Source organism: Eurytemora carolleeae, unplaced genomic scaffold (assembly GCF_000591075.1).
Source record: "Eurytemora carolleeae unplaced genomic scaffold, Eaff_2.0 scaffold273, whole genome shotgun sequence".
In the NCBI taxonomy this organism is placed as follows: Eukaryota; Metazoa; Arthropoda; class Copepoda; order Calanoida; family Temoridae; genus Eurytemora; species Eurytemora carolleeae.
In genome coordinates, this window is record NW_019396174.1 from 108,345 (window position 1) to 136,016 (window position 27,672).

At 31.1% G+C, this 27,672-nt stretch overlaps 1 protein-coding gene across 1 annotated transcript in view; it reads right to left on the bottom strand.

Moving 5' to 3' along the window:
• Positions 1–382: 382 nt before the first annotated feature.
• The window catches only part of LOC111697182 (vascular endothelial growth factor receptor 1), a 46,256-nt gene continuing 18,966 nt past the window's right edge, over positions 383–27,672 (bottom strand). The window contains exons 11-42 of the mRNA XM_023467085.1: positions 23,791–23,857; positions 22,473–22,541; positions 20,953–21,044; positions 19,776–19,881; positions 18,903–18,974; positions 18,662–18,773; positions 17,919–17,968; positions 17,774–17,864; positions 17,456–17,529; positions 16,730–16,845; positions 15,589–15,673; positions 15,343–15,372; positions 14,753–14,817; positions 13,792–13,947; positions 13,490–13,569; positions 12,756–12,820; positions 12,246–12,313; positions 11,569–11,688; positions 10,856–10,912; positions 10,588–10,664; positions 9,129–9,210; positions 7,456–7,560; positions 5,821–5,909; positions 5,262–5,338; positions 4,508–4,562; positions 3,387–3,456; positions 2,244–2,348; positions 2,011–2,076; positions 1,900–1,946; positions 1,766–1,835; positions 1,141–1,190; positions 383–632 (exon numbers count right to left, since the gene is read on the bottom strand). Of these exons, the coding sequence (XP_023322853.1) occupies positions 391–632; positions 1,141–1,190; positions 1,766–1,835; positions 1,900–1,946; positions 2,011–2,076; positions 2,244–2,348; positions 3,387–3,456; positions 4,508–4,562; positions 5,262–5,338; positions 5,821–5,909; positions 7,456–7,560; positions 9,129–9,210; positions 10,588–10,664; positions 10,856–10,912; positions 11,569–11,688; positions 12,246–12,313; positions 12,756–12,820; positions 13,490–13,569; positions 13,792–13,947; positions 14,753–14,817; positions 15,343–15,372; positions 15,589–15,673; positions 16,730–16,845; positions 17,456–17,529; positions 17,774–17,864; positions 17,919–17,968; positions 18,662–18,773; positions 18,903–18,974; positions 19,776–19,881; positions 20,953–21,044; positions 22,473–22,541; positions 23,791–23,857 (2,710 nt within the window). The 3' untranslated portion in view covers positions 383–390. The remainder of the gene's footprint in view (positions 633–1,140; positions 1,191–1,765; positions 1,836–1,899; positions 1,947–2,010; positions 2,077–2,243; positions 2,349–3,386; positions 3,457–4,507; positions 4,563–5,261; positions 5,339–5,820; positions 5,910–7,455; positions 7,561–9,128; positions 9,211–10,587; positions 10,665–10,855; positions 10,913–11,568; positions 11,689–12,245; positions 12,314–12,755; positions 12,821–13,489; positions 13,570–13,791; positions 13,948–14,752; positions 14,818–15,342; positions 15,373–15,588; positions 15,674–16,729; positions 16,846–17,455; positions 17,530–17,773; positions 17,865–17,918; positions 17,969–18,661; positions 18,774–18,902; positions 18,975–19,775; positions 19,882–20,952; positions 21,045–22,472; positions 22,542–23,790; positions 23,858–27,672) is intronic.

The window sequence follows — 27,672 nt, forward strand, 5'->3', positions numbered from 1 at the left end:
AAAATGATTTCAAATGACCCAGTATTTCCAGATTGGCATGTTTTATTCACAATAGTACCAAATAAAATTAAACTTAGTCTGATCGAAAATAAATGCGATAACCTTTTTTTCTAGCTGAACATAGATTATTGTTTTTTGAAGTGACAAAGAATAAAACTGTCAAAATTCTACAAGTTTTAGAATATCTAACGTGGTTTATAGACATTTAAAGGTCACCGTTGTGAATTGTGCAATGTGACTCTTTAAAGGGATCGGATCAATAGAAAATAGGTTCACAGTCCCTTTAAATGTTGAAACTACCTAGATTCTCGTCCTCCGGTGTTAGTGCAGTGTGTAACTTCTGTCATATCAGACAATACTTCCATCATACCAGAACCTAGGAATACTATATCAGACAATACTTCCATCATACCAGAACCTAGGAACACAAAAGATATCAGACAATACTTCTATCATACCGGAACCTAGGAGTACTATATCAGACAATACTTCCATCATACCAGAACCTAGGAGTACTATATCAGACAATACTTCCATCATACCGGAACCTAGGAGTACTATATCAGACAATACTTCCATCATACCAGAACCTAGGAGTACTATATCAGACAATACTTCCATCATACCAGAACCTAGGAGTACTATATCAGACAATACTTCCATTATACCAGAACCTAGGAACACAAAAGATATCAGACAATACTTCTATCATACCGGAACCTAGGAGTACTATATCAGACAATACTTCCATTATACCAGAACCTAGGAACACAATAGATATCAGACAATACTTCTATCATACCAGATTCTAGGAGTACTATTTCCATCATACAAGAACCTGTCCTAGGGGTAGTAATGTGGATCATAGTTCGTTTTCCCCCCTATATTTTCTTATGCAGATCAAATGTTTTCAAAAATGTTTTTTCTTAACGTTTTCTGTTCTTACAAGTAATACTATGTCAAATGTTGACCCTAACAGAAGATATGTGCAGAAAACGATCCAATAATTTTCCAACAAACGATGCAAAAACAAACGTGTCATAACGACCGTTTTTTGATCGTTTTTTCCATTATTATTTTTTCGATAAAAAAATGGAAAAGTTAAAAAAAAGAAAAATTTATCAGAAAGAAAATTCAAACCTGTGCTTACAGACGGCTCTCTGCTCATTAGATACGGTTCTTTAGTATATCTGCAATACAAGATATTATAAATTTTGTGTGAACCTTGGATATTTCAAGCTTAGATTAATTTATCTGACATCATTCATAGTGTGAAATATCTAAGGTCTACGACATTTGGTTGCAAAGATATAGGGATTGGCAAATCAGAGTTTGTGGCAAAAAGGCTCAATTACTTTATACGATAACTGATTTTCTGGAAAACAAATCGTATGAATACTTTGAAAGAAAGTGTTGACAAATGTAATTCGTGGATTTTTTAATTTTGAACAATCCCTTTAAAGGGATAGTAAGCGTAACTACAAATGACCCTCCATGCAAATATGGTATTATTCCTTGAAACCTTTAATTAATAATTTGAAAGATATGCTGTAGTTTTTCTGACTCGTAAAGTGTTTATTTCCGTGTGTTTCTCCATTGCTTTTTATAGACAAGAAATGCGCAAGTCATTTTCTTAGAGAAATCGCAAATGAAAATAAAGGATGTAATTGATCGGGACAAAGCTTTAAAGGGTACCGTTGTAAATCGGGCATTGACATTTACTTGAAACTACGCATATACTTCATTTAAAGCTGGGTCAACTCACCTGACAGACTTGGTTGAAGTTCTGTTGAAGTCGAACTGTGCATCTGGGTTGGGTTCTGGTGATCTCATGTCTGAAGAAAAAAAAGTTCTCGAAAAAATGTATTGTCCAAATATTGCAAAAATTAATAAATTTACCAATGTATCCCTCGGGTGTAACAGGTCCATCAAATTCAGACGCACTTCTACATAAACATTTATATTAATGAAATGTCGTCTTTATATGGGAGAGTTTTCCGCGGTATTTACCTGACATAGTGCGCAGATGTTTCAAAACGTTCTCGCTCGGCAGAATAATCCACAATTTCAGATTCACTAGAAAAATAAATATAATAGAAATTAAAAATTAACAGTTAAAAATTTCTAAAGACTGAGCAAAACAAACTTTCATGAAAATGCTAATTTTAAGGAAAGCGAGCCTCAAAAACTATGATCATATTTTAAAGTCTGCATTTTGTAGTTAAAAAAAAATATTATTTTACCTGTTATGTTTGCCTATTTTGAAATCCATTAGTCCTGTATTAGGATCAATCTGATTTATAAAACTGTTCCTATGATGGATTAAATACTTCTGCAAGTTACCAAACCTACAAAAAAGATTTTAAATGAAAAACTCTGTTGTAAGAATAAAATAGCTTTCTTTTTTCCTTTTCATGTGAAAATGCTGGACTGCCTGGATTGTGTTTGGTTAGATTATTTCCCAATAGATCAGGCAGAAAAATAAAATTATTTTTTAAGATTAAAGTTTAGCTGAAATGTTTCAAATAAAATAATAGGTGAAAACCATAAAAAATAATCTTTTCTTATACGTATAGTTATGTTTTCAATCTGATCGATTCATACATAATTGGATTGGGTTGAAGAAAAGAAGAAATCCAAACTATGTATCATAAATTATAAATGAACAAAAAATAGATCTCCGTAAAATGTTCTAGTTAGGTCTGGGCGTGTTCCCTACTTTTTTAAAAAATCATTCGTTCTTTTCTATTTCTTCCTATGAAATAACCATCGGTTAAAAGGAACGGTGCCCAGCTCTTGAGCTGGACGTGTTCCTACTTTTTGAAAAAATCTTTCATTCTGTTCCATTCCTTTCGTTTCCTTCGTTCCATTCCATTCGTTTCTGTGAAATAACGATTAGTTCCAAGGATTCTTAAGCTGGACGTGTTCATACTTTTTAAAATCTTTTGTTTTGTTTCATTTGTTCCATTCCATTCATTCCGTTCCATTAGTTCCATTCCATTCATTCCGTTCCATTCGTTCCACATGAACGACACCCAGCCCTTGAGCTGGGCATATTCCTACTTTTTTTAAATTGTTCATTCTGTTCTGAACGTTCCGGTGAAAGAATGATTGAACAAAGGAACGACACCCATACTATATATATATATATAGTACTATACAGTTTGCTCTAGCTGATTTAAAGTCGGCGCGGTACTTGAAATTAACTGAATTTTGTAGTCTTTTCCAGATCATTCAGTACTTGCATTAAATTAAGTACACCAATAAAAACCATGAAATACACCAAAAATATACCTGTAGTACTCTACAATATATACCTGCAGTACTCTACAATATATACCTGCAGTACTCTACAATATATACCTGCAGTACTCTACAATATATACCTGCAGTACTCTACAATAATAAGAAGTTCTCTCTTGTTTAATGAATCAGTGCATGCTCCCAACAGATTAACTAAACCACGTGAAATAATTCAAAATCAGCTTTAAAAACGGAATTAAATGAATTTTAGCTAGGTCGCTGAACTACCTAGCTCCGGTTCAAATCTCGAATCACCTATTCAAGTTAAAGATAAGGATTTGAATCGATGATTAAGAATTTGAATGCAGTGGTACTTTAGTAGTTCAACGACCTCTCCAAATCATTAAATTAACGTTAACTTGATCTTCTTTCTTTCTCCAAAACCAATTATTGAGCATAAAAAATCAAATTTTGTTTTAATCTGTTTTTAACTTTAATAATTTATTTTTTGGATAAGGGTTGTGGGCACAAGCTCACGCATACAAAATAAAAACGAAATATCCATAAATCTATTTCCAGTTTGTTATCAAAGTCTTTCTATTATTTTGTTCTGCTCAAGATTAGTTAAAAGTCATACACCCCAACGTTTTGGGTTGCACCATTGTCTTAAAAACTTGACTATTTGGGTAACCCTGTAAACCATAGTGAACACTTATTTTGCGCGGGCTGATCTTGCTTCCTTTTTTTTCCTTAGACTTAACTATTTGGTTTGGTTAATAATAGGATTTTTAATAATCGCATGAAGCGTTGATTTGCCAATGACTTGTAGAAAGTTATTGTTTTAATCTGTAGAAAATAAAGATTTGCAAGTTTATAAAATGTATAGATGAAATTATGGCAGAATTATCATGATATTATTTCAAACTAAAATAGAAAAACTTTTAAACGTTAACTAAAAAGCCAAAAACATTATATTATAAGATTTCTATAAAAAACAGTGTTGAAAAATATATAAGGTCAAGTGCCATTTCTAATTAAAATCAGTATTTAAAAAAATCAAGTGTTTGCGCAAGTATATATGCGATGATATATGCAATACTTAATACATTTAAAACGTAAAAATACAAACAGTGTTTCAAAATGCTTAAAAAACTTTTTTTTTTACAAATTCCCCATTATTGCTCTCTTTTAATGGATAGCAAAGTTTTTATTACTCAAGACTTCAGAATGTTCTTCTTTATATCTTTTGAATATTTTGGTTTTCCTATATTTAGATGTTTTCCAATATGCATCATTATCTTCAGCTCCGACATCAAGGCCTGAACAAAAGGTCTGGAAGGGACTATATAAGCATGATTTCATACAGAAAATATATATAATTATTAAGTACTGTTTTTTGAAACGTTTGAAAGGAATTGAGTCTTAGCCACAAACTCTGTTTTTATAATGCCTCTTAGCAACCCAATTTCATTGACCTTAGATATTTTCAGCTGTGAATTCTGTTAGATCAAATAATCTAAATATCTATGTATCTGTAAATATAAAGTTGAAATCTCTGTTTGTCTGTCTGTTTGTTTGCCCGATCATAACTCAGGAACCCCGGGACCGATTTGCCGAAAACTTTGATTGGGGAACTCAGGAGGCCCACAGGAATGTTCTTAGCTTACTTTTAAGATTCTAAATTGAGTGGGTCGACTTTAATAGCTAAATTTAGTTTCTCGTTCAAGTGCGGGTAAACGGCGTAAGTAACTTTTAGTAACCTGGGCTGCGCTGTGTGTCCAAGCTAGTTCTTAAAATAAAATGATAAATTCATGGGACGAAAGTTCCCAAGCTGACACTGAGTGACAAATCTCGGGTAAATAAATCATGATTTGGAACTTACTCCCCCTGAACATTATGGAAAGAATTTTTTTCTAATAAAAGAAAGGGGTGGAGGGTGTATTTCTATCAGAGATGGAAAAATTGTTAAAATTACATATTACACATAAAAGAAAAATAAAATTTTAGAATGTATTTACCTTTATATACGTAATATCAGCCTGAGGTTTAACCATCTTCACTGCTACAATACTAACCGGCTCCCAACTGTTAATTCCTATTATTTAGACAATCTCATGATTTTGTGTGGAAAACATAATAAAACTAACAAATAAGAGAATGTAATGCATTTAAAAGTTCATTTTTTTTCTCTCCAAATCATTAAAAATTATGGGCGCATAAATCCAAGGCCAAAAAAAACCAAAATCCCAAATCTTTTTACAAAACGTGCTTTGGTGTGTCTAGAATGAAATATAAAGAAAACTTAGCCTGATCCCCACTGTTTGCATTCTGGTCAAAAACTGTGGCATATTTTTTGTGTGTTATGGCCAAATTTAATCTAAACTGTACAGTGCAGTGTACTGTACAGTGCAGTGTATTGTACTTTACACTTACTTTACATCCTGTACATGTTTTTTAATCTAAGCTACAAGTCTACAAGCCCGGTTACAGGACCATGATCCAAAGATGATCCCAGTATTTACTCGGATCAAGTCCGGATCACAATTTAATCCTGTTTTTTAAATTTCATGCTCTTACCCGTAGCTTCAGCTTTGAGCACTCTTCCAAAAGCTCCAGAACCCAACTGTTTCCCAAGCTTCAATCTGTCTTTAGGAAACTCAACACCCCTGAACCATGAATAGGGTTTATCAGGGGTCTATACAGGAGGGGGGTTTAGGATTAATTCCTGTTAATCTCTCTTTTAGACCTTTAAACTGACAACTTTTCATATTCTTGATTAATTTGTTCTGTTAATCTAATCAATATATTCTAGATTCTAGAATCTAGATGCACTTGATTATTTAGTTCTGTTAATCTAATCAATATATTCTAGATTCTAGATGCACTTGATTATTTTGTTCTGTTAATCTAATTAATATATTCTAGATTCTAGATGCACTTGAATAAAAATAATTATATTGAGGAAACCTGAATTGCAAAAAAAACATTTACACTAATTTGCTTTTCCTAATCCTAGCTTAAGATTACTATCTATTATATAGGAGTACATCTACTCCTAACCTAGGGTTAAGTATCTATTATATGGGAGTACATCTACTCCTAACTTAGGATAAGTACTTAGTACATGTACCCCTAACCCAGGATTAGTACCTATTATATGGGAGTAGATCTGCTTGTTCATCTACTCCTAACTCAGGNAAAACGAAAATCTGCCTGACATATAATGATATACAAAATCTATAAAAAAAAGAAAATGTACTGAATCCTTTTAATTGATAAAAATAGTGAAAATGTTTAAAAACCAAACATAAAATGTATATGTAATCGTACAAATCTTAATCAATAATGTATGCATTTAACTTTTTACTGAATAAAAATATTTAGATCTTAAAAAAAATCTAATCAATATATTCTAGATTCTAAATGCACTTGATTATTTTGTTCTGTTAATATTTAATATATTCTAGATTCTAGATTCACCTGACTATTTTGTTCTGTTAATCTAATTAATATATTCTAATTCTAGATGCACTTGATTATTTAGTTCTGTTAATCTAATTAATATATTCTAGATCATAGATGCACCTGATTATTTTGTTCTGTTAATCTAATTAATATATTCTAGATTCTAGATGCACTTGAATAAAAATAATTATATTGAGGAAACCTGAATTGCAAAAAAAACATTTACACTAATTTGCTTTTCCTAATCCTAGCTTAAGATTACTATCTATTATATAGGAGTACATCTACTCCTAACCTAGGGTTAAGTATCTATTATATGGGAGTACATCTACTCCTAACCTAGGATTAAGTACCTATTAAATGGGAGTACATCTACTCCTAACCTAGGGTTAAGTATCTATTAAATGGGAGTACATCTACTCCTAACCTAGGGTTAAGTACCTATTATATAGGAGTACATCTACTCCTAACCTAGGGTTAAGTATCTATCATATAGGAGTACATCTACTCCTAACCTAGGGTTAAGTATCTATTATATGGGAGTACATCTACTCCTAACCTAGGGTTAAGTACCTATTATATGGGAGTACATCTACTCCTAACCTAGGGTTAAGTATCTATTATATGGGAGTACATCTACTCACATCTACTCCTAACCTAGGGCTAAGTATCTATTATATGGGAGTACATCTACTCCTAACTTAGGATAAGTACTTAGTACATGTACCCCTAACCCAGGATTAGTACCTATTATATGGGAGTAGATCTGCTTGTTCATCTACTCCTAACTCAGGATTTATACTCTCTGGATCTCCACGTTCGAACAAATCTAGCTCAGCTGCTGTCAGCACTCTGAAAAAAAAAATAATGTTAAAACATTTTTTGAAAATAATTTTAATCAAACCATGAACTTAAAGGGACTGTAAGCGTAAATTCAAGTAATCGTCCATGCAAAGATGATAATGCCCGACATACAACGGTGCCCTTGAAACTTTTATCTGATCAAAAATGTTGAAGATATCGCTATTTTTTTAAACGAAAAGTGTTAATTTCTGAGTGAATTTTTCCATTGCCTCTTATAAACAAGAAATGCTCAAATCACGTTCGCAGAGAACCCGAAAATAAAATTTTACAGTTTAAAGAAACAAAACCGTAGATATCTAACATACTTAATCAAACAAAGCTTATAATCACATCTTTGCTTCGAGGGTCACTTGAAACTACGCTAACTTGACGACAATCTCTGTAATTACTCCTCATCCTGTAACCCATTATCTGAATAAGGTGAAGAAAGTTTTTTTTTATCTCGGACAACATTTTACCATTTTCTTGCGAATTCTTAAAAGATGATTGAAAATGTCTACATATCTCTACCATCTTCCGTTACTAAGTTTGAATTTGGCGTTGGAAATAATTTTATGATAGTCTTTTTAAATTCAACAGTCTTTAAACTTACAGATATGTTTATTTTATACTTTTTCATTCAAGATGTACATGCCAACAAAAAATTACTTAAGAAAAAAGGTTATAAAATTATGTAAGGGGGTCAAAATGTTATCGAAAGTCACAGCTTTCTGAAATATTGACGTGTATCGAGTTAGAAACAACATTAATACGGCGCTAGGCGTATATATCAATACAGTATTTCTATTTGTTAAATTGTTAGGTGTACATACTCGATCCACAAACTCCGATTCCCTAATCCTTATAAATTTGCAGCCTGATGATGTAAACCTTTGATATTTCAAATTTAAATCTAGCAGAATTCATAAGTTGAAATATCAACATTCGGTTGCAAAGATATAAGGATTAGAAAATTTGAGTTTGTGGCAAAAACTCAGTTCCTTAATCTAGAAGAGGATGATTCATATAGTGTAATGTCTCTTTTTCCTTCTGTATGCGCAAAGTGAATAAATACTAAAGTGGAACAGACTAAGGAAACGACGACAGGTTGGGCCACAAGGTTTTATTTGGTTTGGAAATAATTTCATGAAAAGATTTCGTTTGGAAAGTAAAGACTAGAAAAAATAGACTAAAGACCCATGTAAATGTCGTCTTCAGATAGAACTTCGAAATTTTCACGATTTAAAATCAAAATTTTTTGTACGTTTCTATGTAGTTTATATGTAAATATGTGTTTGTAAACAAAGGGAGTCCAGTTTCTGTTGTACTGTACACTCCGTATACAGAACAATTTATATACATATATATATATACATATTTCTAAATACTTGGGACATAAAATGTCGTCATCCAACTATGAGTTTGGTCCACTTTAGTATTTATTCACTTTGCTGTATGCGTGTATACTTTACAATTTTATTTAGCTACCCAAATGTGTGCTCAATACTTCAACTGAACCCGAGTTTCCAGTGAAAATCGTAATCTGTATTGATATATACGCATACACCGTATCACACCTGAGTTTCCCTCTGTATATAAATATCTGCCAAACTGCTATAGATATGCAGCCTAAAACCACCAGGCCAGCCAAACTTCCTCCTACAGATGAATATTTTTATTTATTATGAAACAATTTTCATCAATTAAAGAAAATGTAATAGTGGATGTTTAAAATATGCAAAAAGTCCTATTTAGTAAAGTGCGCAGATTGCACATTGCTCATAGACCTTCACTTTGTTCTGACATATACAGGGTTACCCACAAAGTAAGATTATTCAAAGACGCCTTTCTAGGTCTGTTAATTAAATTTTAAGTTAGACACAGCCCTAATCTTCTATATAATAAAGCTCTTCGCTCATATATATTTGTATGTATACATATGATATGTTAGCTGTAGCTGGCCAAACGGCTGAACCGAATGGGCTGAAATGTTTTGAGGGAACCCTTGAGTACCCCGGAGGGGAAATAGGCTAAAAAATTGTCGACATTTTTTTTCTTTAAAAATACAAAAATTTTTCTTTAAATTAGAATTTTTTTTTCATTCAAAAATCAAAATTTTTTTTGTTTCCAAATTTGATTTAAATAAATTTCACGGTCAACGCCGGTTACTTCAGCTAATAAAACATATTTTTTGTAATTTAATGAGATTATATTTTAAGAATTCAACTTTTATATGACATTATTTTAAAAGTTCTAGATCGTCATTATAAGTCTTATACATTATTGGTAGCCCTAGGGTCGGAATTATAAATGGTGAATTGAACTAGTTACGGTTAGTTTAACTACTTCTACCTACTTATGGGCATCGTTTTGAGACATTTAGAGTTTTGTATTGTTAATCGTGTTTTACAAAAATGTGAATTATATATTAAATTGCAAAACTTCATTCTTGAAATTATTTTTAAATTATACAAATTCTTTTTTCTGATCAAAAATGATAACTAAAGCGATTTTTCCAAACGAAAACGATTTCATTAATCGTTTGGAGGAATATCTAAAATATCTAAAATTTTGCACACTGTAATAAAAGCAAACATATCTAGCATGCAATTTTATAAAAAAACTTACTTACACCTTAGATTCTTGTGTAGCCTCTAAAAGGGTAAAAACATTGAATATTGAGAAAAACGGATCTGAAAATGATATCCATCCGTTCAACTAAACCACTTTGCTTCAAACTCATCTCAGCGGAAGAAAGATAAAGCTGGGCAAACCGCAGCTAATTAAATGACCGTTCACTTATTTGGGTAATTTCGGGATATCCTAAATATACAAAGGTACCTTTGCGCTGGAATTCTAAACGATAACTTGATAAGTCGGCTTTTTCTCCGGCCATAGATATTAAAAAGTAAGACTAATACAAGTGAATAGCTAATACTAATAGGCTGTTTAGTTTATCATGAAAGTAATCAAATAAGTGAATGTTCATTTAAATAATCTCGACCTTGTTTAAAGATGCGCAAACTCCGTGTTTACCTAAAACTAAGTAGAGAAGAGTGTTATCTGTTGGTTCTTCTACATGTAGAATTGATGCTAGGGATATTGTTCCTCCTCTAACCAACAGAAACAGGAAATTCATTTTGAAAAAATGTAAATATCTTTCTAAACAACAGCTAACTTGTTTATTTTTACTCAATACGATTTATGTTATAGGTTTAATATATTGTTTAAAAAAATTCTAGAATTGGAATATAATCCAGCTGTTGAAGATAAAAATTCCAATAAAATTTTATTTCCGATTTTCCTATTTTTTGCAGTACACATATACTTTCCAGAATCCTTCCCCAGCAGGTACTGCAGCCTGTACAGGAATTTTGTATTCTTTATATAGAAAATAAAGCTTTTTTAAAATGTTATTTTTCAACCCATCATTTATCTATATAGTTTTTCACAGCCAGAAAACTCTGAAATAGGATGACGACTTTTGGACTCAAGTTATGACTTTAAATAGTCTAATAAGCATATGGGGCACAGTGCAATTGTGTAGTGATAACAGACCCATTTTACTTAATTAGTGATTTTATAAGCGTCTAGTAAAACTATTTGCTTTGTAACAACATAAAACACACTTGCAATAAGTATTAAAAGAAAGTCGTCTCCCTATTTTTCGGTTATCACTCTACATCAAATAATAAAACTAAAATACACGGTTTTCAAGTCATCTCTCAGTTTTCAACTTGTTGCTTTTTAAAAAAATTCAAGGCAAATAGTTATTGTTATTGTTAATATTGATTTTGTTATTGCTTATTTTGGTATTGTTATTATTGTTTTTTTTTTAGTTATTGTTTTGCTATTCCTAATGTTTTTGTTAATATTGTTATTGTTATTGTTATCCTTATTGTTATTGTTATTATTACTTTGTTATTATTACTATTGTTATTGTTTTTATTGTTATTGTGTTATTGTTATCTTTAATGTTGTAATTGTCTTCGTTATTGTTATTGTCCCAATGCTAACCTGAGTATTCTATTTTCGTCCATCAGCTTAATAAGACTGTTTCCAATTGGTTGATCTGGATTTGATAAATCGATAAGATCTCCATCCTTGGACCAAACTATCTCAGGCTGAGGTCGACCTCTGAATAGATTAAGATGCCGAATTTTTTTAAAATGAATTCTAGAAAGAAAATTTTAAATTCGTTCTCCAGTTTAACAAAACTTTAAGAATAATGCTACTTTAAAAAGTGGTTAAAAGTACCGCATCGGTCACAACATAGTCTGATAAAGGGAGTGCAAGTGTAATTTCTAGTGACCTTTTAATTAAACCTTAAACTGATAAAGGAAGACAGACTTTTCCCAATTTGTTGCTTCTAATTTGCTAAACACTTTGTTTGCAAGCTGTTTTATAAATCAGGAATATAAATATTTAATTTCTAGAAGTGGCAGAATATGAATATTTACATTCAAAATGTTTTAAAGCTCCGTGTGGCATAGAATATTCTAGATTTTTCAGGAATAAATGTGACGTCATTCGCGTTGAGTTCACTCAGTACACAAGCGTACACGCCAATTTGGCGGTTTTTACACACGATTAACGATTTCTCTGCCTTAAATGACCAGTCAGAGGTTTAAAGGTTTGAAATGAGGATGACGCTCTTTAAATGGAAGTTTGTGTACAATCCCTTTTACCTATACCTTATATCACAGATGAACTCCCAGGCTTCTTCAGCTGGCTGGTCAACTTGGGTTCCATTCATATTCGACTAAACAGGACTGTTGAGAGAGGGCATGAAGATTGCCAATGATCTTTAAAATAATTTGCGGAATTCTTCGTTAATCAATAAATATAGTCCTTTGAACTATATTATATACGGTGGTAGGCAATTTTAAAATTATATCAACATAATGAAGAAGACTTTTGATTTCAATTTTGATTTATATCAAGCATTTGAACAGAATGGAGACACAAAGACATGGAAACAAAGAGAAGCTGATAATTAAAAAAACTTCTTTTTAATTACTTGTAAACTTGTAATTCCAAAAAACAAATTTTGTTACAAATCTTATGCAAAATACAACTTTTTTTTCTTATTTATAGGATAAAGTTTTTTATTGCATCTTACTTTTTTTCACACACATGTTCTCGAGCTTTTGATATTATGAAAACCAAATCACCATGACAAAAATTACAAATATATTCTTTACCTTAACTATTTCCGGGGGAAGAATCGGTAAAATATCAATAAAAATATCTAATTCTTCAATCAACCCTGAAATAAATAATAAAGATATCTAATTCTTTAATGAACCCTGAAATAAATAATAAAAATATCTAATTCTTTAATCAACCCTGAAATAAATAATAAAGATATCTAATTCTTCAATCAACCCTGAAATAAATAATAAAAATATCTAATTCTTCAATCAACCCTGAAATAAATAATAAAAATATCTAATTCTTCAATCAACCCTGAAATAAATAATAAAGACTATTTAAATTGCACAAAATACGAGCAAATTTTTTTTTAATTGATTGGGCCACAAGAAGTAAAAAGTAAGAACATTTAAATAAAGATGCTGAATAGAGATATTATTACAGATTTGTTTATAACTTTATATATCGTAATGAAAAGGTAAGTATTATATTACAAAGTGAACCGATTTCATAAATTGCATTTTTGAATCTTCGGCTGAAGATATTCTTATGCTACATCTGAGAATTGATATTTTGAAAAATGTGGTTACTCTATAAATTAAAATCAACTTGTGGATTTGTGAGGTAGAAGTAGAACCAAAGAAGAAAATTATCTATATTTGTAATTATACCGGACAATATTTTAATTAGTATTGCTCCTTTTAAGGTTTAAAGGGTACCGTTGTGAATCGGGCATTCAACTCTTCAAATTGGGGTCACACGAATTTACATTAATATTCTTAACCTGCTTTAGTTTGAGCTCTACAAGTATAATCTGCAATATCTTCTTGACGTAAACTATCAATAATCAATGTCTTGAACAAACTATGAAAATTCAAGATTCACGATCACATACTAGCTGGCGGGTAGAGAATGTTTGGGGCTTGAGAGTGGTTCACAAGTCTGCCTTTAGATTTTATTTAATACTTAAAATTTGCATAATGTAGCTGTTTTACGGTTGGGTTAAATGATAATTATTGGTAATCTTTAATATTTTTTTTTTAAATTTTAGAATTCTAAAAATGTTTGGATCGTATCTTGTATTTCCTGAACTCTGAGGAAGAAGGAAGAGCCTGAAGTTTCTTCTCCTCCTTGAACCAGTTCAGCTCCGTGTATTTATACTTGGAGCCGGAGCAGGTTAGGGTTAGCTCATCCTCTTCAACATAGCTCTGGTTACGAGACTCAGATATCTCAAACCCGGAGCTAAAATATAGTTAAAATTACTTTAACATGATTGTCAAAGCTAATTGACCCTCAAAGAGTATGAATTGTCAATTATTTATTATGTTATGGCATAATAAACTTTTCAAAAACGTACTTCACACCTAAAGCTAATAATTAACATATGCAATGCAGAATACGGAGATAGCGGGACTGTGCAAAAGGCAGAAAGGAAACGTTTAAACAATTTAGCTAGTTTTGTATTTGAAGTACACATTCTACATCTCTAAATAAATTAAGAATTAATTAAATAAATTCAGATTCTCGATTTTTTTGTTTTGATTATTTAATAAGTGTCAATTATAAATCTTATCAATGAATGAGCAAATAAAAAACTAGCTTTATATATCCTTGCACTGTATAAACAAATAAACATTGATTTAATATCGTAATATAGAATCCCGGAATACTTAAATTATTTTTGTCCTGGTATCTCTTGGAACTTTCTAACCAGTATATGTATGAGTGTTTTTTCGTTGATTTTGACATTTTTGAAAAAACAATAAATGGCCTTCCAGCCGCCAGGTGAAAATAAAACGGTGAAAGTATCCAAAATTAAATAAATTTGCAGATTTGAAGGGACATTTTTATTTTTTACCCCCAAAAGCTTTTAAAATTTTTAACTCAGTAAAATGATTTTAAAAGTATCAGACGTCTCCATGGAAAAAAAGAATAAATAATTGCTTAAAAATTATTATTATTATTTAGTTAGTTACTGAAGATGTTAATTTACTTACGATATAAAATTTTTAGAAAAGTTAAAATTATTTTTGAATTATTCTTTGACCTTGAATCCGCCAGGAAGAAGGGAAGTTGTGTTGTGTTACAAACAAACTGCTTCTCAGTGCACACCTTAAAAATGATTTAAGTTTTTGGTTTATTAAAAACATTTTTGGAGGCCCCACAAGATTTTACGATATTTTAAATATTTCAAAATTGTATACTTTGTAAGTTTGTTTTTATAACATTGTGAAACATTTTTACTTTTGTGACAAAAAAATACAGAACGAATATCAAAAACAATTCAACAGTTTTTAAACAATTTGATATGCTAGCCTTTTGTTTTGTGTCAAAGTATAAATTTTGCAGAATGTAATAAATAAGTAATTTAAATTATAAGTCATATGGTGTAAAAAGTCCTCCGCTGCAAAACAAATGTTAGCAGCTAATTCCAGAAAAAAAAGATTTTACCGAACCCTGGTAAATTTTCGATCCAGTAGTTTTGAAAAAAAAATGTACCAAAATTCCTACTTTTTCTTTTTTGTTTAGTGACAAACAATATTTTTTTTCTTAGATACGTTTTTATTTTTGATAATTCTTCAAGTGGTTTCCAAAATTCCCCTTGGTTAAATAAAAGGAGTTGTAATTAACATCTACCTTACACTCAAAGATTCCGCTTTGTTCAGCCTAAAACAGAATAATATAAAACATTTCTAAACTTTCTTTCCTGTCTTTCTTTTCTTTATATTCTCTTTCATTCCCACATCATACCTAGTACCATACCTGCCTACTTAAATACCTACCTTAAGATCTATCTATCTACCTACCTACATACCTACCTACCTACTTACCTACCTACCTACCTACCTACCTACCTACCTACCTACCTACCTACCTACCTACCTGTACAAGTGTATGGGAGATATATCTATAATGATATGCTGGATTTAGAACCCCGTCTATTGGTTCTAATGCTCCAGGGTGAACTCTAAAAATAAAGGAAGTGAGTGTTTACTGTTTATTGAGAACAGAATCCAAAAATAAACCTTGTTCATCCTAATATTTAAACTTGGAAGATAATATGCTTTTGATTGAATCAATCGTCATAAATAAGGAATTGAGTCGTTGTCACAAACTCCAATTTTCTATTTCCTAAATATTTGCAACGTAAACCTTTGAAATTTTGAAGTAAGTTTAATTTGATCTATCAGATGTCATAATGTGACATTGGGCAGCAAAGATATAGGGACTAGAAAATCAGAGTTTGTAACAAAAACTCAATTCTTTATTCGTGACGTTGGATTCAATCAAAAACATATTATTTTTCAAGTTTAAATATTAGGATGAACAAGATTTATTTTTTGATTTTGTTCTCAATAAAAATCTGAAGTCGATACTTCTTACAGAACGGGTGGATAAACAAAGCTTTGTAAAAGAAACTAAATCAGTTCTTTTTCTTTTGATCCAATTCATTTAATTTTTTATTCATGTTTTTCAAATAAGATAAAAATAAATATTTCTAATGAATTATGAGAAATGATAATAAGAAATTAGGTCAATTTTGGCCCAATTTGTCTGCCCCCCCCCTTCCTTCAAGCACATAGCAGTGAGATTAAAGGGTTTTTAAATCGTATATCCTTCAAAATAGGTGAATCATAAAATAATCCGGTTTTTTTTTACTTTTTCTGTTTGTTTGTGGGTCACGCTGATTTTCCCAGAAAGATGTTCTGTTCCATCACAATTTACCCACTTAAACGTATAATTTTTGCTTTTAAATAAACTTTTTTTGTCGGCGGATGGGAATAAAAGTATATGTTTAGATTAAGATGGATGAATTAAAGTCTAAAATGCAATTAAATTTAAAGTGAAGAAAAACGAATGTCGTCCTAGTTAGTCCAGGGGAGTGTTCAGGGGTATAAATAAGAAATTGAAACTTCAAGCAGTTGTTTTTCTTTTTCTTTTACTTTAACTATTTTTACAGATATATCAAAAACTATTGTTTTGATGCTAGGGGAGGGGAATTATATTATCAAGGGTTTCTAACCTCTGAAGTTTGTTTGTATGACAAGTGTCCAGGTCTGAGCAAGGATAAAAATCCAAGTAGATTGAATCCCTGTTTATAGGATACCCTAGAGCTTCACAAGATACTGTATAGAACTCCTGAATCAAGTTAAAACTCATTACTCGCATTCAACTTGAATGTTCTAATCTTATATCTTTGCAACCCGATGGTGTAAACCTTTGATAATTTAATCTTCAACTCTTCAACTATTAGATCTAGCAGAATTTTAAGTTTGAAGTATTCCGTTTCAGGGACCATTTTAGGAATAGCAAGAAGTAGTTGAACTACGTAGATGTAGTTCAACCACTTCTTTTGTGCACCAGATCCAGTTAAAAGATTAGTGGTTCAAGTTCTTCTACGCAGTTCTACTTCTCTTCGCTATAAATTAAATTTGATCTCCATGCTTTTTGCATAGATATAATTAAAAAGTTTATTTCTTCTACAACTTTGAAATGTTATCAATTTTCTTAATAAATTAAACAGTATGAGAATTTAGTCTTTCACATAAAATCATATTTTTAAATCCCTATTTCTTTGTAACATGATGGTGTAAACCTTTGATATTTCAAACCTAGATTTTGGTCCATCATTTCTCCTGAAACTTTGAAAAAGTTTTCCTTTTCTTAAATAAATTGAACATTTAATGTTTATAGATATATAAAATGTTGTTTTTAAATTTAATCAATAAAATACGTTGTCCTTATTTACCTTTTGTATGTAAAATGAGTTATTGTAGCCTTGTACAGACATGTTAAGTACAGGCTCCTGAAGTACAACTAGTTCTGCAGTACAATCAGCTTATGTACTGTGTACGAATTTTTTCTTCGTGCTTTACAATTTTAAAACTATTTTTTTTCATGAATTTATTGATTTTTCATCTTGTGCCAGAGTGGAGTTAGATTTTATATTTTTATTCATTTTAGAACACAAATTTTGTATCTTCATTTACTGGTTTAAAATGGGTCTAAAGTTGGCTCTCTTATTTTTAAGCAGAACCTTTCATCTGCTATACATAAGCTAGCTTTCCTAGTTCAGTTTGTTTTGATTCTTGCTTCCCAGCATCTGAGGTTACAGTTACAGTAAAGGGATAGGTCCCCATATCATGGATTGAAACATCCTTGAGAAAAAATGTAATTATAAAAAGGTAAATATATTTTTTTTGACAGTTTACCTTAATAGTTAGTTTTACATTGTTGCCATTAATCTCCTTCGTATATTTTTCTAAACAATTAAAATCAAAATAAATGTTATAATTGATAAAATGTTTAAAATCCAAATAAATGTTAATTAATAAAATGTTTAAAAAGACCAGTAAAATACTCCTATATTACTGTACTGTGGTCTGTGTACTATATATATATAGATGTGTTTGGGATGCCGGAATTAATAAAGAAAGTGTACTGTGTACTGTGCACTGTGTACTGAGTACTAGTTGTGTAGTGTGTACGGTGTACCTATATGCTTGTGGGGTACATGCTCTCCTGAAGGAATACTCCAAATGTACTGTGTACTGTGAACTATGTACTGTGTACTGTGTACTGTGTACTGTGTACTGTGTATTGTGTACTGTGCACTGTGTACTGTGTACTGTGTACTGTTCACTGTGTACTGTGTACTGTGTACTGTGTACTGTGTACTGTGTACTGTGTACCTATGTGTACTGTGTACCTAGATGTTTGTTGGGTACAGGATCTCCTGAAGGTAGGATCCAAGTTTACTGTGTACTGTGTACTGTGTACTGTGTACTGTGTACTGTGTACTGTGTACTGTGCACTGTGTACTGTGTACTGTTTACTGTATACTGTTCACTGTTCACTGTGTAATGTGTACCGTGTACTGTGTACTGTGTACTGTGTACTGTTCACTTTGTACGGTGTACTGTGTATTGTGTACTGTGTACTGTGTACTGTGTACCTAGATGTTTGTGGGGTACAGGGTCCCCTGAAGGCAGGATCCAAGTGTACTGTGTTCTATTTACAGGAATTGCTTCAACATCAAACAACCAACGAACCTCATCCTTTCTCTCCTATACACGATCTCTTATTTTACTTCTTTAGTTCGTGGGTGTCACAATCAACAACTGGATTATTTATAAAATCGATTTTTTCCGGGAAGTGTCCCTTTATCTTTAATAAATATATTTAGAGAACTGTTCCTTTATTCTGACAAGAGATCCTCCCCCGTTAAAACTAAAGTCACTGATGAAAATTTCTCCTGGGGGTAAGGTCTGAAAATAAAAAAAATTATTAAAAGTGGATTCTCAAAAGCTTCAGGTTTTGATTTACAGGAAACTAAAAAACTTTTAAATATTTTATGAAAGAAAAAGATTTTGTCAACCTGGACGTGGAAAAAACACTGTAAAAATAAATTTTTCTAAAATGTTTTCTTGTTCCGCCGAGAAATTGTTTAATATTAAAGAGTATTTAAGCAGTTAAAAAAAGAAGAAAATAATTTAGGAGAATTATGAAAGTTAATTGACATTTTTTATGTTATATTCTGTATAAAGAACAATCATGAATTCGTTATCTCTCTTTTTTTTATCGGCTAAAAATAATAGTAACATGATTAATGTAGAAGGTTAAAATTATAACGATGAAATAAATCCATCATTTATAATATTTTGCTTGTAAAATATGTAATAAAAGTTAAAACCTTAAAGGAACTTAAAGCGTAATCTTAAGTGTCCGTATGCAAAGATTCAATGGTACCATTGAAACATTTATTTGATCAATAATGTTTGAAATTCTGTCGTTTTTCTAGGTTTTAAAATGTATAATTATGATAATTCCTTTATGGTTTCCTGCAGTGTAATAGCGCAATTCATTTTTACCATATCCCATCCATAAGCCATCTTTGCATGTTTGGTCACTTTAAATTTCCCTTACAGTCCCTTTAACTAATCTAAAAACTAGTATTTTACCTCTGAGGTGTATATTTTCTTGAAAAATCATTTCCCTCCCCCTATTTTCAAAAATTATTTTCTTTCCCGGGGGGGGGGGGGGTTTAAAAATATACATTTCTGTTTTACCTTGATATGAATGGATTGTTTACTAGGTTTCTGTACATTAATACTGGTAGCTGTACAGGAATAATCTCCTCCATCCGATATAGTTAGGTTGTACACGGTTATATTCCTGAACAGTACTGTGAATGTATATTGTAAAGTATCCTTCATCCGATATAGTTAGGTTGTACACGGTTATATTCCTGAACAGTACTGTACATGTATAATATCCTCCATCCGATATAGTTAGCTTGTACATGGTTATTTTCCTAAACAGTACTGTACATGTATGGTATCCTCCATCATATACGGTTAGGTTGTACACTGATATATATTCCTGAACAGTACTGTACATGTATAATCTCCTCCATCCGATATAATTAGATTGTACACGTGGTTATATACCTAAACAATACAAGGTAGACAGGTCACCCACAAAGGATGAGACTGTAAAGATGACCTAGAATTATTACAATTTGACCAGCCCATGTTCAAATTAAATCTTCTGTCTTACTAGCTTATCAAATAATAAAACGAGTTTACAGTTACTGAGTATCTAGAATATAAGGAAACAGACTCTATGGATTCCGTACAGCCATCACCAAAGTCTCATCCTTTGTGGGTAACCCTGTATATTTGGAGATGATTTATCTCTTTTTTGCACCAATTGTAAAGCGTCATTTTTTAAGGTTGATACTAGCTCCTTTAGTGGTAAATAGTGCATTTTTCAAAACTTAATATTAGTGGTTTCAATGTTTGTTTTTATTTCTCATTGTGATGAAATTGCGCGAACTAATTATGTATTAACACGAATTCTTGTTATATTTCTTGAAGCGGGAATAGTTGGGTATTGTAAAATAAATAAGCATTCTGAAAGTTTTTGTTTATCAATTATTTTTTATTCTGTTAAATGTTCGTTAGCAGTGAGTAATATTTTCTATTGCTCTGTCTGAAATTATACACTTTTTGCTCATTTTGTGTAAAAAGCAATAAACAAAAAGTGGAATTTGAACATTTTCATACACAATGCAGCACACAATTTAATCGAGTTCATTTATTTAATCCACTGGAAACCGAGTAGGACTATAAATGCGACTGGAGAGTAGGGTCCATTAAACCACACAGCCCCTTGACAACTATAAAATCTCGATAATCATGGAAACCCCGACTAAAAAGATCAGGTGGAAAAAATTCAAAATACCTGGATACGAGTCGACTTTGATCAGTTCTATATTCTTGGTTCACAACAGCATTCTTATATTCTCCTAGAACTATTCTACCAGTAGATATATCCTAGAATACACATATTCTCCTAGAACTATTCTAGCATGGAAGATATATCCTAGAATATATATATTCTCCTAGAACTATTCTACCATGGAAGATATATTCTAGAATAAATATATTCTGCTTGAACTATTCTACCAATAGATATATCCTAGAATATATATATTCTGCTAGAACTATTTTACCAGTAGATATATCCTAGAATATATATATTCTCCTAGAACTATTCTACCAGTAGATATATCCTAGAACATATATATTCTCCTAGAACTATTCTACCAGTAGATATATCCTAAAATATACATATTCTCCTAGAACTATTCTACCAGTGGATATATCCTAGAATATATATATTCTCCTAGAACTATTTTACAAGTAGATATATCCTAGAATATATACATTCTCGTAGAACTATTTTACCAGTAAATATATCCTAGAATATGTATATTTTCCTAGAACTATTCTACCAATAGATATATCCTAGAATATGTATATTCTCCTAGAGCTATTCTACCAGTAGATATATCCTAGAATATGTATATTCTAATAGAACTATTCTACCAGTAGATATATCCTAGAATATGTATATTCTCCTATAGAATTATCCTACCATTGGATTTATCCTAGAATAGTATTCGTATATTCTTTTAAACATTTTATCCATATTCTACGTTACCAATAATACACACATATTGAAATCTAGAGCAGGGGAAATCAGTTCAAAATCTAGAAAATCTAGAGCAGGGGAAATTAGTTCAAAACAATGATTTGACCAAGAGGGTGACACTAATTAATTTTTTTAATAAAATTAACATCTCCAGCATTAGGGTTTCCAACGTAAGTTGATTTTACTTGGGTGAATATGCGAGCCCTATAATTCCGCACGATTCGGGACAACGGAATTCCGATTAGAAACTTTAATTAGAGGTTAAAAAACGTGTTACCTTCATGGAGTTATAAACTGGGAAAGGTTCGAATGTTTACATAATTGATTAAAAAGTGTGGGAGGAGTTTAGGGGGAGAAAGGAGAATGAAAGGGGGTTAAGGGGGGGAAGGGTTGGTTAGGGGTAGGTTGGGTGTGGGGGAGGGGAGTTGGCATTGGGTGGGTCATATATAAACGAAGAAATAATGTTTAAGTTACTAGTTACGTATAATAAAAAGCAACTTAACAGTAGGTAAATAAGGAATATTTATTAGACTATTCAATGGTTAAAATATCTGGCTGAAACTATACAGAAGGAGAAGGATTTATGCGAAATTCACGGTACGACTTTGTAACCTTGTAGCTCCAATAGTTTAAATTTTCTGCTCAAGTATATGAAAAGCATATTTATCTGGTTTATACTAGAAATCAAAACATTTCCGGTCTCCCAATAGCTCTTTAATTAAAGGAGTTCTAATTGAAATAGGTGAGGAATATGGAGGGGGGGATACCTGTTCCTGTGAAGGGGAGGGTGTAGTCCAATCCAAAGTTACTCCATTTATGTACATTTTTAATGACACCTAAATAAAATAAGCTCAAAAAAGATTTTCCGGAGAACAATTTGAATTAGAGTAAACTCGGGAGTTTGTAGATCTTTCTTTAAAGTCATTTTAAATATTTTTTAAATGAGGGAAATATTTTTCAACGTAAAAAGCTTCACTTCGAATAAAAGAAGAGTTAGTACCCATGTTTACTCTGTAACATCTATTTCATGCTTGCACTAAAAAAGAGTATGCTAGACAACGCACATTTAACATTAAAAAAAGATTTTACATACAAATTACGATTTTTGATGGCATATTTGATATTACAAACTTTGACATTTGATCTAACATTATTCATAGTTTGAAATACTAAAGGCCTCCGTCTACAACATTGGGTTGGAAAGATATATAGGGATTAACAAATATTTATAATATTTATAAATATTTATAATTTTAAGATTTCAAAATGTTTGATATAATTTCATTCTGCGTATAAAATTAAAAATGCCTAAGTTAGTATGAAAAATAATGCATGCTTTGAAACCTTTGCAATTTCAGTTATTTTCAGTTTAATTATGCACGACAAATTGTACATTTAAGCGGAAAATAGAAACAGAACAAATATTATAAAAATATAAAGCAAAATGTGCAATATGCATGGTCAATGAACAGTGTGCAATGTGCATTGTGTAATGTGCAGTACTGAATACTGAATACTGAATACTAACTACTAAATACTAAATACTGAATACTGAATACTAAATACTGAATACTGAATACTGAATACTGAATACTGAATACTGAATACTGAATACTGAATGCTGAATACTGAATACTGAATACTGAATACTGAATACTGAATAATGAATACTGAATACTGAATACTGAATACTGAATACTGAATACTGAATAATGAATACTGAATACTGAATACTGAATACTGAATACTAAATACTGAATACTAAATACTAAATACTGAATACTGAATACTGAATACCGAATACCGAATACTGAATACTAAATACTAAATACTGAATACTGAATACTAAATTCTAAATACTGAATACTGAATACTGAATGGAACATTGGACAAAAAAAAATCAACGTATTAAATGATTTTGGTATTTTACCTCTAGCTATAGAAACAAATGACGATTAGAATAATTTAAATCTAAAACTTGTTTCTATTTCAAAAAGAAGAAAATTTGTGAGTTGAAATCTATGAAATAAGCGAATAAAAGAATGCAGACAAGCGTTTTGACAGAAAACCGAAGAACCCTCCTACCTCTAAAGTACAGGAGAGAATGAGACTACCTCCTAGATAAGGTCCAGGAGGATACTCCTTCACCAATCTAAACAAAACAAAATATTCTAAATTAATTAGATTCAGAATTTAACAATATGAGTAATATGAGCAATATGTTAATCAATGTTATCGATTAAAAATGCAATGTTCTGAGCAGATTCATATATTACGAAAAGGCACAAATTAAGAACAATTAAAATAAATAACTCATGAGCATAAAAAAACTATTTTTTGAATGTTTTCAATGGACGCTACATTTTTTATATTATAGGCTTTCAACACAGCTTTCAGGTTGCTTCCCGCGCATCGTCTATTTCAATTGTAAACATTTTCTCTTTGTATACATTGTAAAACAAAAACAAACAAAATGGCGGATTTTATCAGATTATTTCGTGGATTTTCAAAATTAAATGAAAATCGGATTTTGTTGGAGGCTAATTTTTTAAATTTGATCATCCATAAACCTTCTCTTGGGCCATTTGAAGTCCTACACACAATTTGGGCCCGATCAGTTAAGCCGTTTTGACGTTTATTGGATACAAACACCCAGTCAGACAAGCAAAGCATATATATACTAGGCTTTTAGGGCACTTCGCGCCCATATTCTATTTAAATTGTGAACATGTTCTTTTTGTTTACATTTTAAAGCAAAGAAGAAAATTTTTTTGCTGATTTTTGAAAGAAAATTCGCGGATTTTCAAGAATTAACATTTTTTTACAAAATTAAATACCTTCAAAACACATTTTTTAAAAAAATTTTATCATTCATAAACCTTCCCTGTGGTCACGTGATGTCCCTCAAAAAATTTGGGCCCGATCGGTTTAGCCGTTTTGACGTTTATTGGATACAAACAAACAGACATCAAAACAGACAGACAAGCCAAATTTATATATAGATACAGGCTGTCCCAAAAAACATGGGAATTCAGTGACGAATTCGATATCGTCTTTTTAGATAATTCTTTGATTTAGTAAAGTGATACCTACTGAGAAAGCTGTAATTTGTAAGAGTTTCGTCTGCTAAGTTCACATTTTGTTTGTTTATGTTTTGACTGCATACGGTTGTACTTTGTAAAACAAGAAAATTGCAGTATACAAACAAAGTAACTTGTCCGTCTTCACTGTTCATCTTGCAGAGACATTGTAGACACACCTTTACAGCCATTTACCATTTTCATAAAATAAACTCTAGCAGACATAATAATATTACGGCTTTTGAAATTAGGTACTACAATGCTAATTCATAACAAAGACGATATCCAATTCGTCACTGAATTCCCATGTTTTTTGGGACACCCTGTATATCCCGAATAAATTGTTTATTAAATTTTTATTTAAAAGGAAAGGAAAAGACGACAATAACTTTATTGTTTTCTGGTTACCACTGTACTTGTTGAAGTAGTATAAATGAAATGAATGGAATGGATTTCCTGATGACGGAAATGGATTCAATGAAAAATCGATGTTTTGAATGAATGGCCTCGTGACTCGTGTCCCACCAAAATAAACTTCCAGGAGACAAGAACTAATTTTTGGTTTTTAACCCTATTCCCGCTGGGGGGGGGTCAATTTGACCCCCCCCCGGAGTTTTTTTTACATAACTCAAAAAGTATTGGTCTGAGGCTGTTGAAATTTTCTGACTTTTCTTACATACCCAAAGCCCTCCCTTTAGGCCTAAAACCGGGCTTTAATACTAACTGCCTGAGTCCTCAGGCACACTGCCTGAATGACTGCTTTTGCCTGTAGCAAACTAAATCTTTGTTTTGACCCACTTTCACTTGTCAGATTTTGATAAAATTTAGCTTTTTGGAAAGCCTATGACATAAGGAAACGGATTGCACAAGTTTTGCGAAAAAAAATTGCAAATTTTTTGCAAACAACCTGTCAAAGGAAATTTGCACATTTTTAGTTTTTCTTGATTAAAAATCAGGTTATTTAAAATTTTGCAAAATTTTTTGCATATTTGAAATGGCATGGTCAAGGGCTTTTCAAAAATGTATAATTTGTCATTTTTTGGACAAATTTTTTTTTGCAAACATTTTTACTATAAAACTGGATTTTGCGATAAAAAATTCAATTTTCGCAAATTTGCAAATTTTTTTGCAGATTCTAAAACTAGAGCACAAGAGCTTTCTAATGATGTATCATTTGTCATATTTGGACATAAAACATGGGATTTAGAGGGGGGGTCAAATTGACCCCCCCCCCCAGCGTATCCTGGTTTTCAAGTACCCCAGCGGGGATAGGGTTAAGAAACAAAACAATTGGACAAGAAAGTCCAATTTTGATAGGGTTAAGAAATATAAATATTAAAGGATACCGTTGTAAATGGGGTATTGCCGTCTTTGCATGGAGGGTCACTTGAAATTCCGATTACATTTCCTTTAACTTCAGATTTGAAAGTTCGAAACATTTCTAGAGAAAAGTGTTATTTTCAACTATGAACCCTTTTATTTTGTAAGAAGATATTTGAAAAGGAATTGAGTTTTTGCCACAAACTCTGATTTTCTAATTTCTATATTTTTGCAATCCAATATCGTTGACCTCAGATGTTTCAAACTATGAATTCTGTTTGAATAAATAACCAAAGTTTGTAGCAATTAAGATGTTATTTCAGATTGAAAATATATCGGGATTATAAAATTTGAGTTTGTGGCAAACGAAATCATTGCAACTATGTAATGTGGTGAAGAATTTAAGCAAATCTAACATAATCTTTTCCTATATATTACAATAGAGTTGTGTAACCCTCTTAATAATGTGTCTATCTATATAGTAGATCTGTTCGCTCAAATATATATATTTACATTTATGTTAGCTATAGCTGGCCAAACGGCTAAACCAAATTGGCTGAATTTTTTTGAGGAAACCCTTAAGTACCCTGTAAATGCCTTTTTTTCAAAATTGGATTTATTTTTCAAAATTCAACATTTGTTTTAAACTCCAATTTTTTCTTCAAAATTTCACGGGCACACCAGGCACTTCAGATAGTTTAAATATAAAGTTGAAATCTATGGTTGTCTGTTTTGATGTCATAATTCAGAAACTAAGTTAAGTAGGGGTTGACTTTTGTTAAGAAAGCTCCAGGCAAAGCTGGGTTTACAAGATGGTTAAACATGAAAATATGAAATACACGGGCAAAGAAATTCATGAGAATAATAAATAAGAAACAAATATTATTAAATTATGAAATGAGATGTTCATTTAACAGAAAGGCTTCTAATTACTTAATTAAGTTTGTGAATTAATAAAAAAGAGTTGCCAGACTTTTTAATTAGTGCAAAAGTGCAAAGTTATTAAATTTGCACAACAATAGTTACAACAGATACTCAACATAGTTTACAGTTTTTATAATTTTGTAAGGAGAGAGCGAAAATTAGAAAGATTTTTTAATTCTGTAAAGGAAGTGAGTTTTTGACACAAACTTAAATATTCTTATCCCTATATCTTGGCGACCCAATGTCGTGGACCTTAGATATTTCAAACTATTAATTCTGTTGGATAAAATAGTCTAAGTTTAAAATATCAAAGGTTTATACCCACTGGTTGCAGAGATATAGAAATTAGAAAATTTGAGGTTGTGGCAAAAACTCAATGCCTTTGTGAAAAATCAAACAAATCCATCACATCTTTTACCAAAACTAAAATAAATGTAAAAATAAATGTTGTAGCCGAAACATGCTCCTATATATCTTTGTTTATTGAGTCTTAGTAAAGAAAACTATAAAAAGATGTCGTTAGATGTTTTCATCCAAAAAATCTGATTTAAAAATTTGCCTTGATGAGATTTCGGTGTGAAATTTTTGAAAAAATCCTTGATTTTTTATCAAACTATAATGTACTTTATCACTATTATTCAAT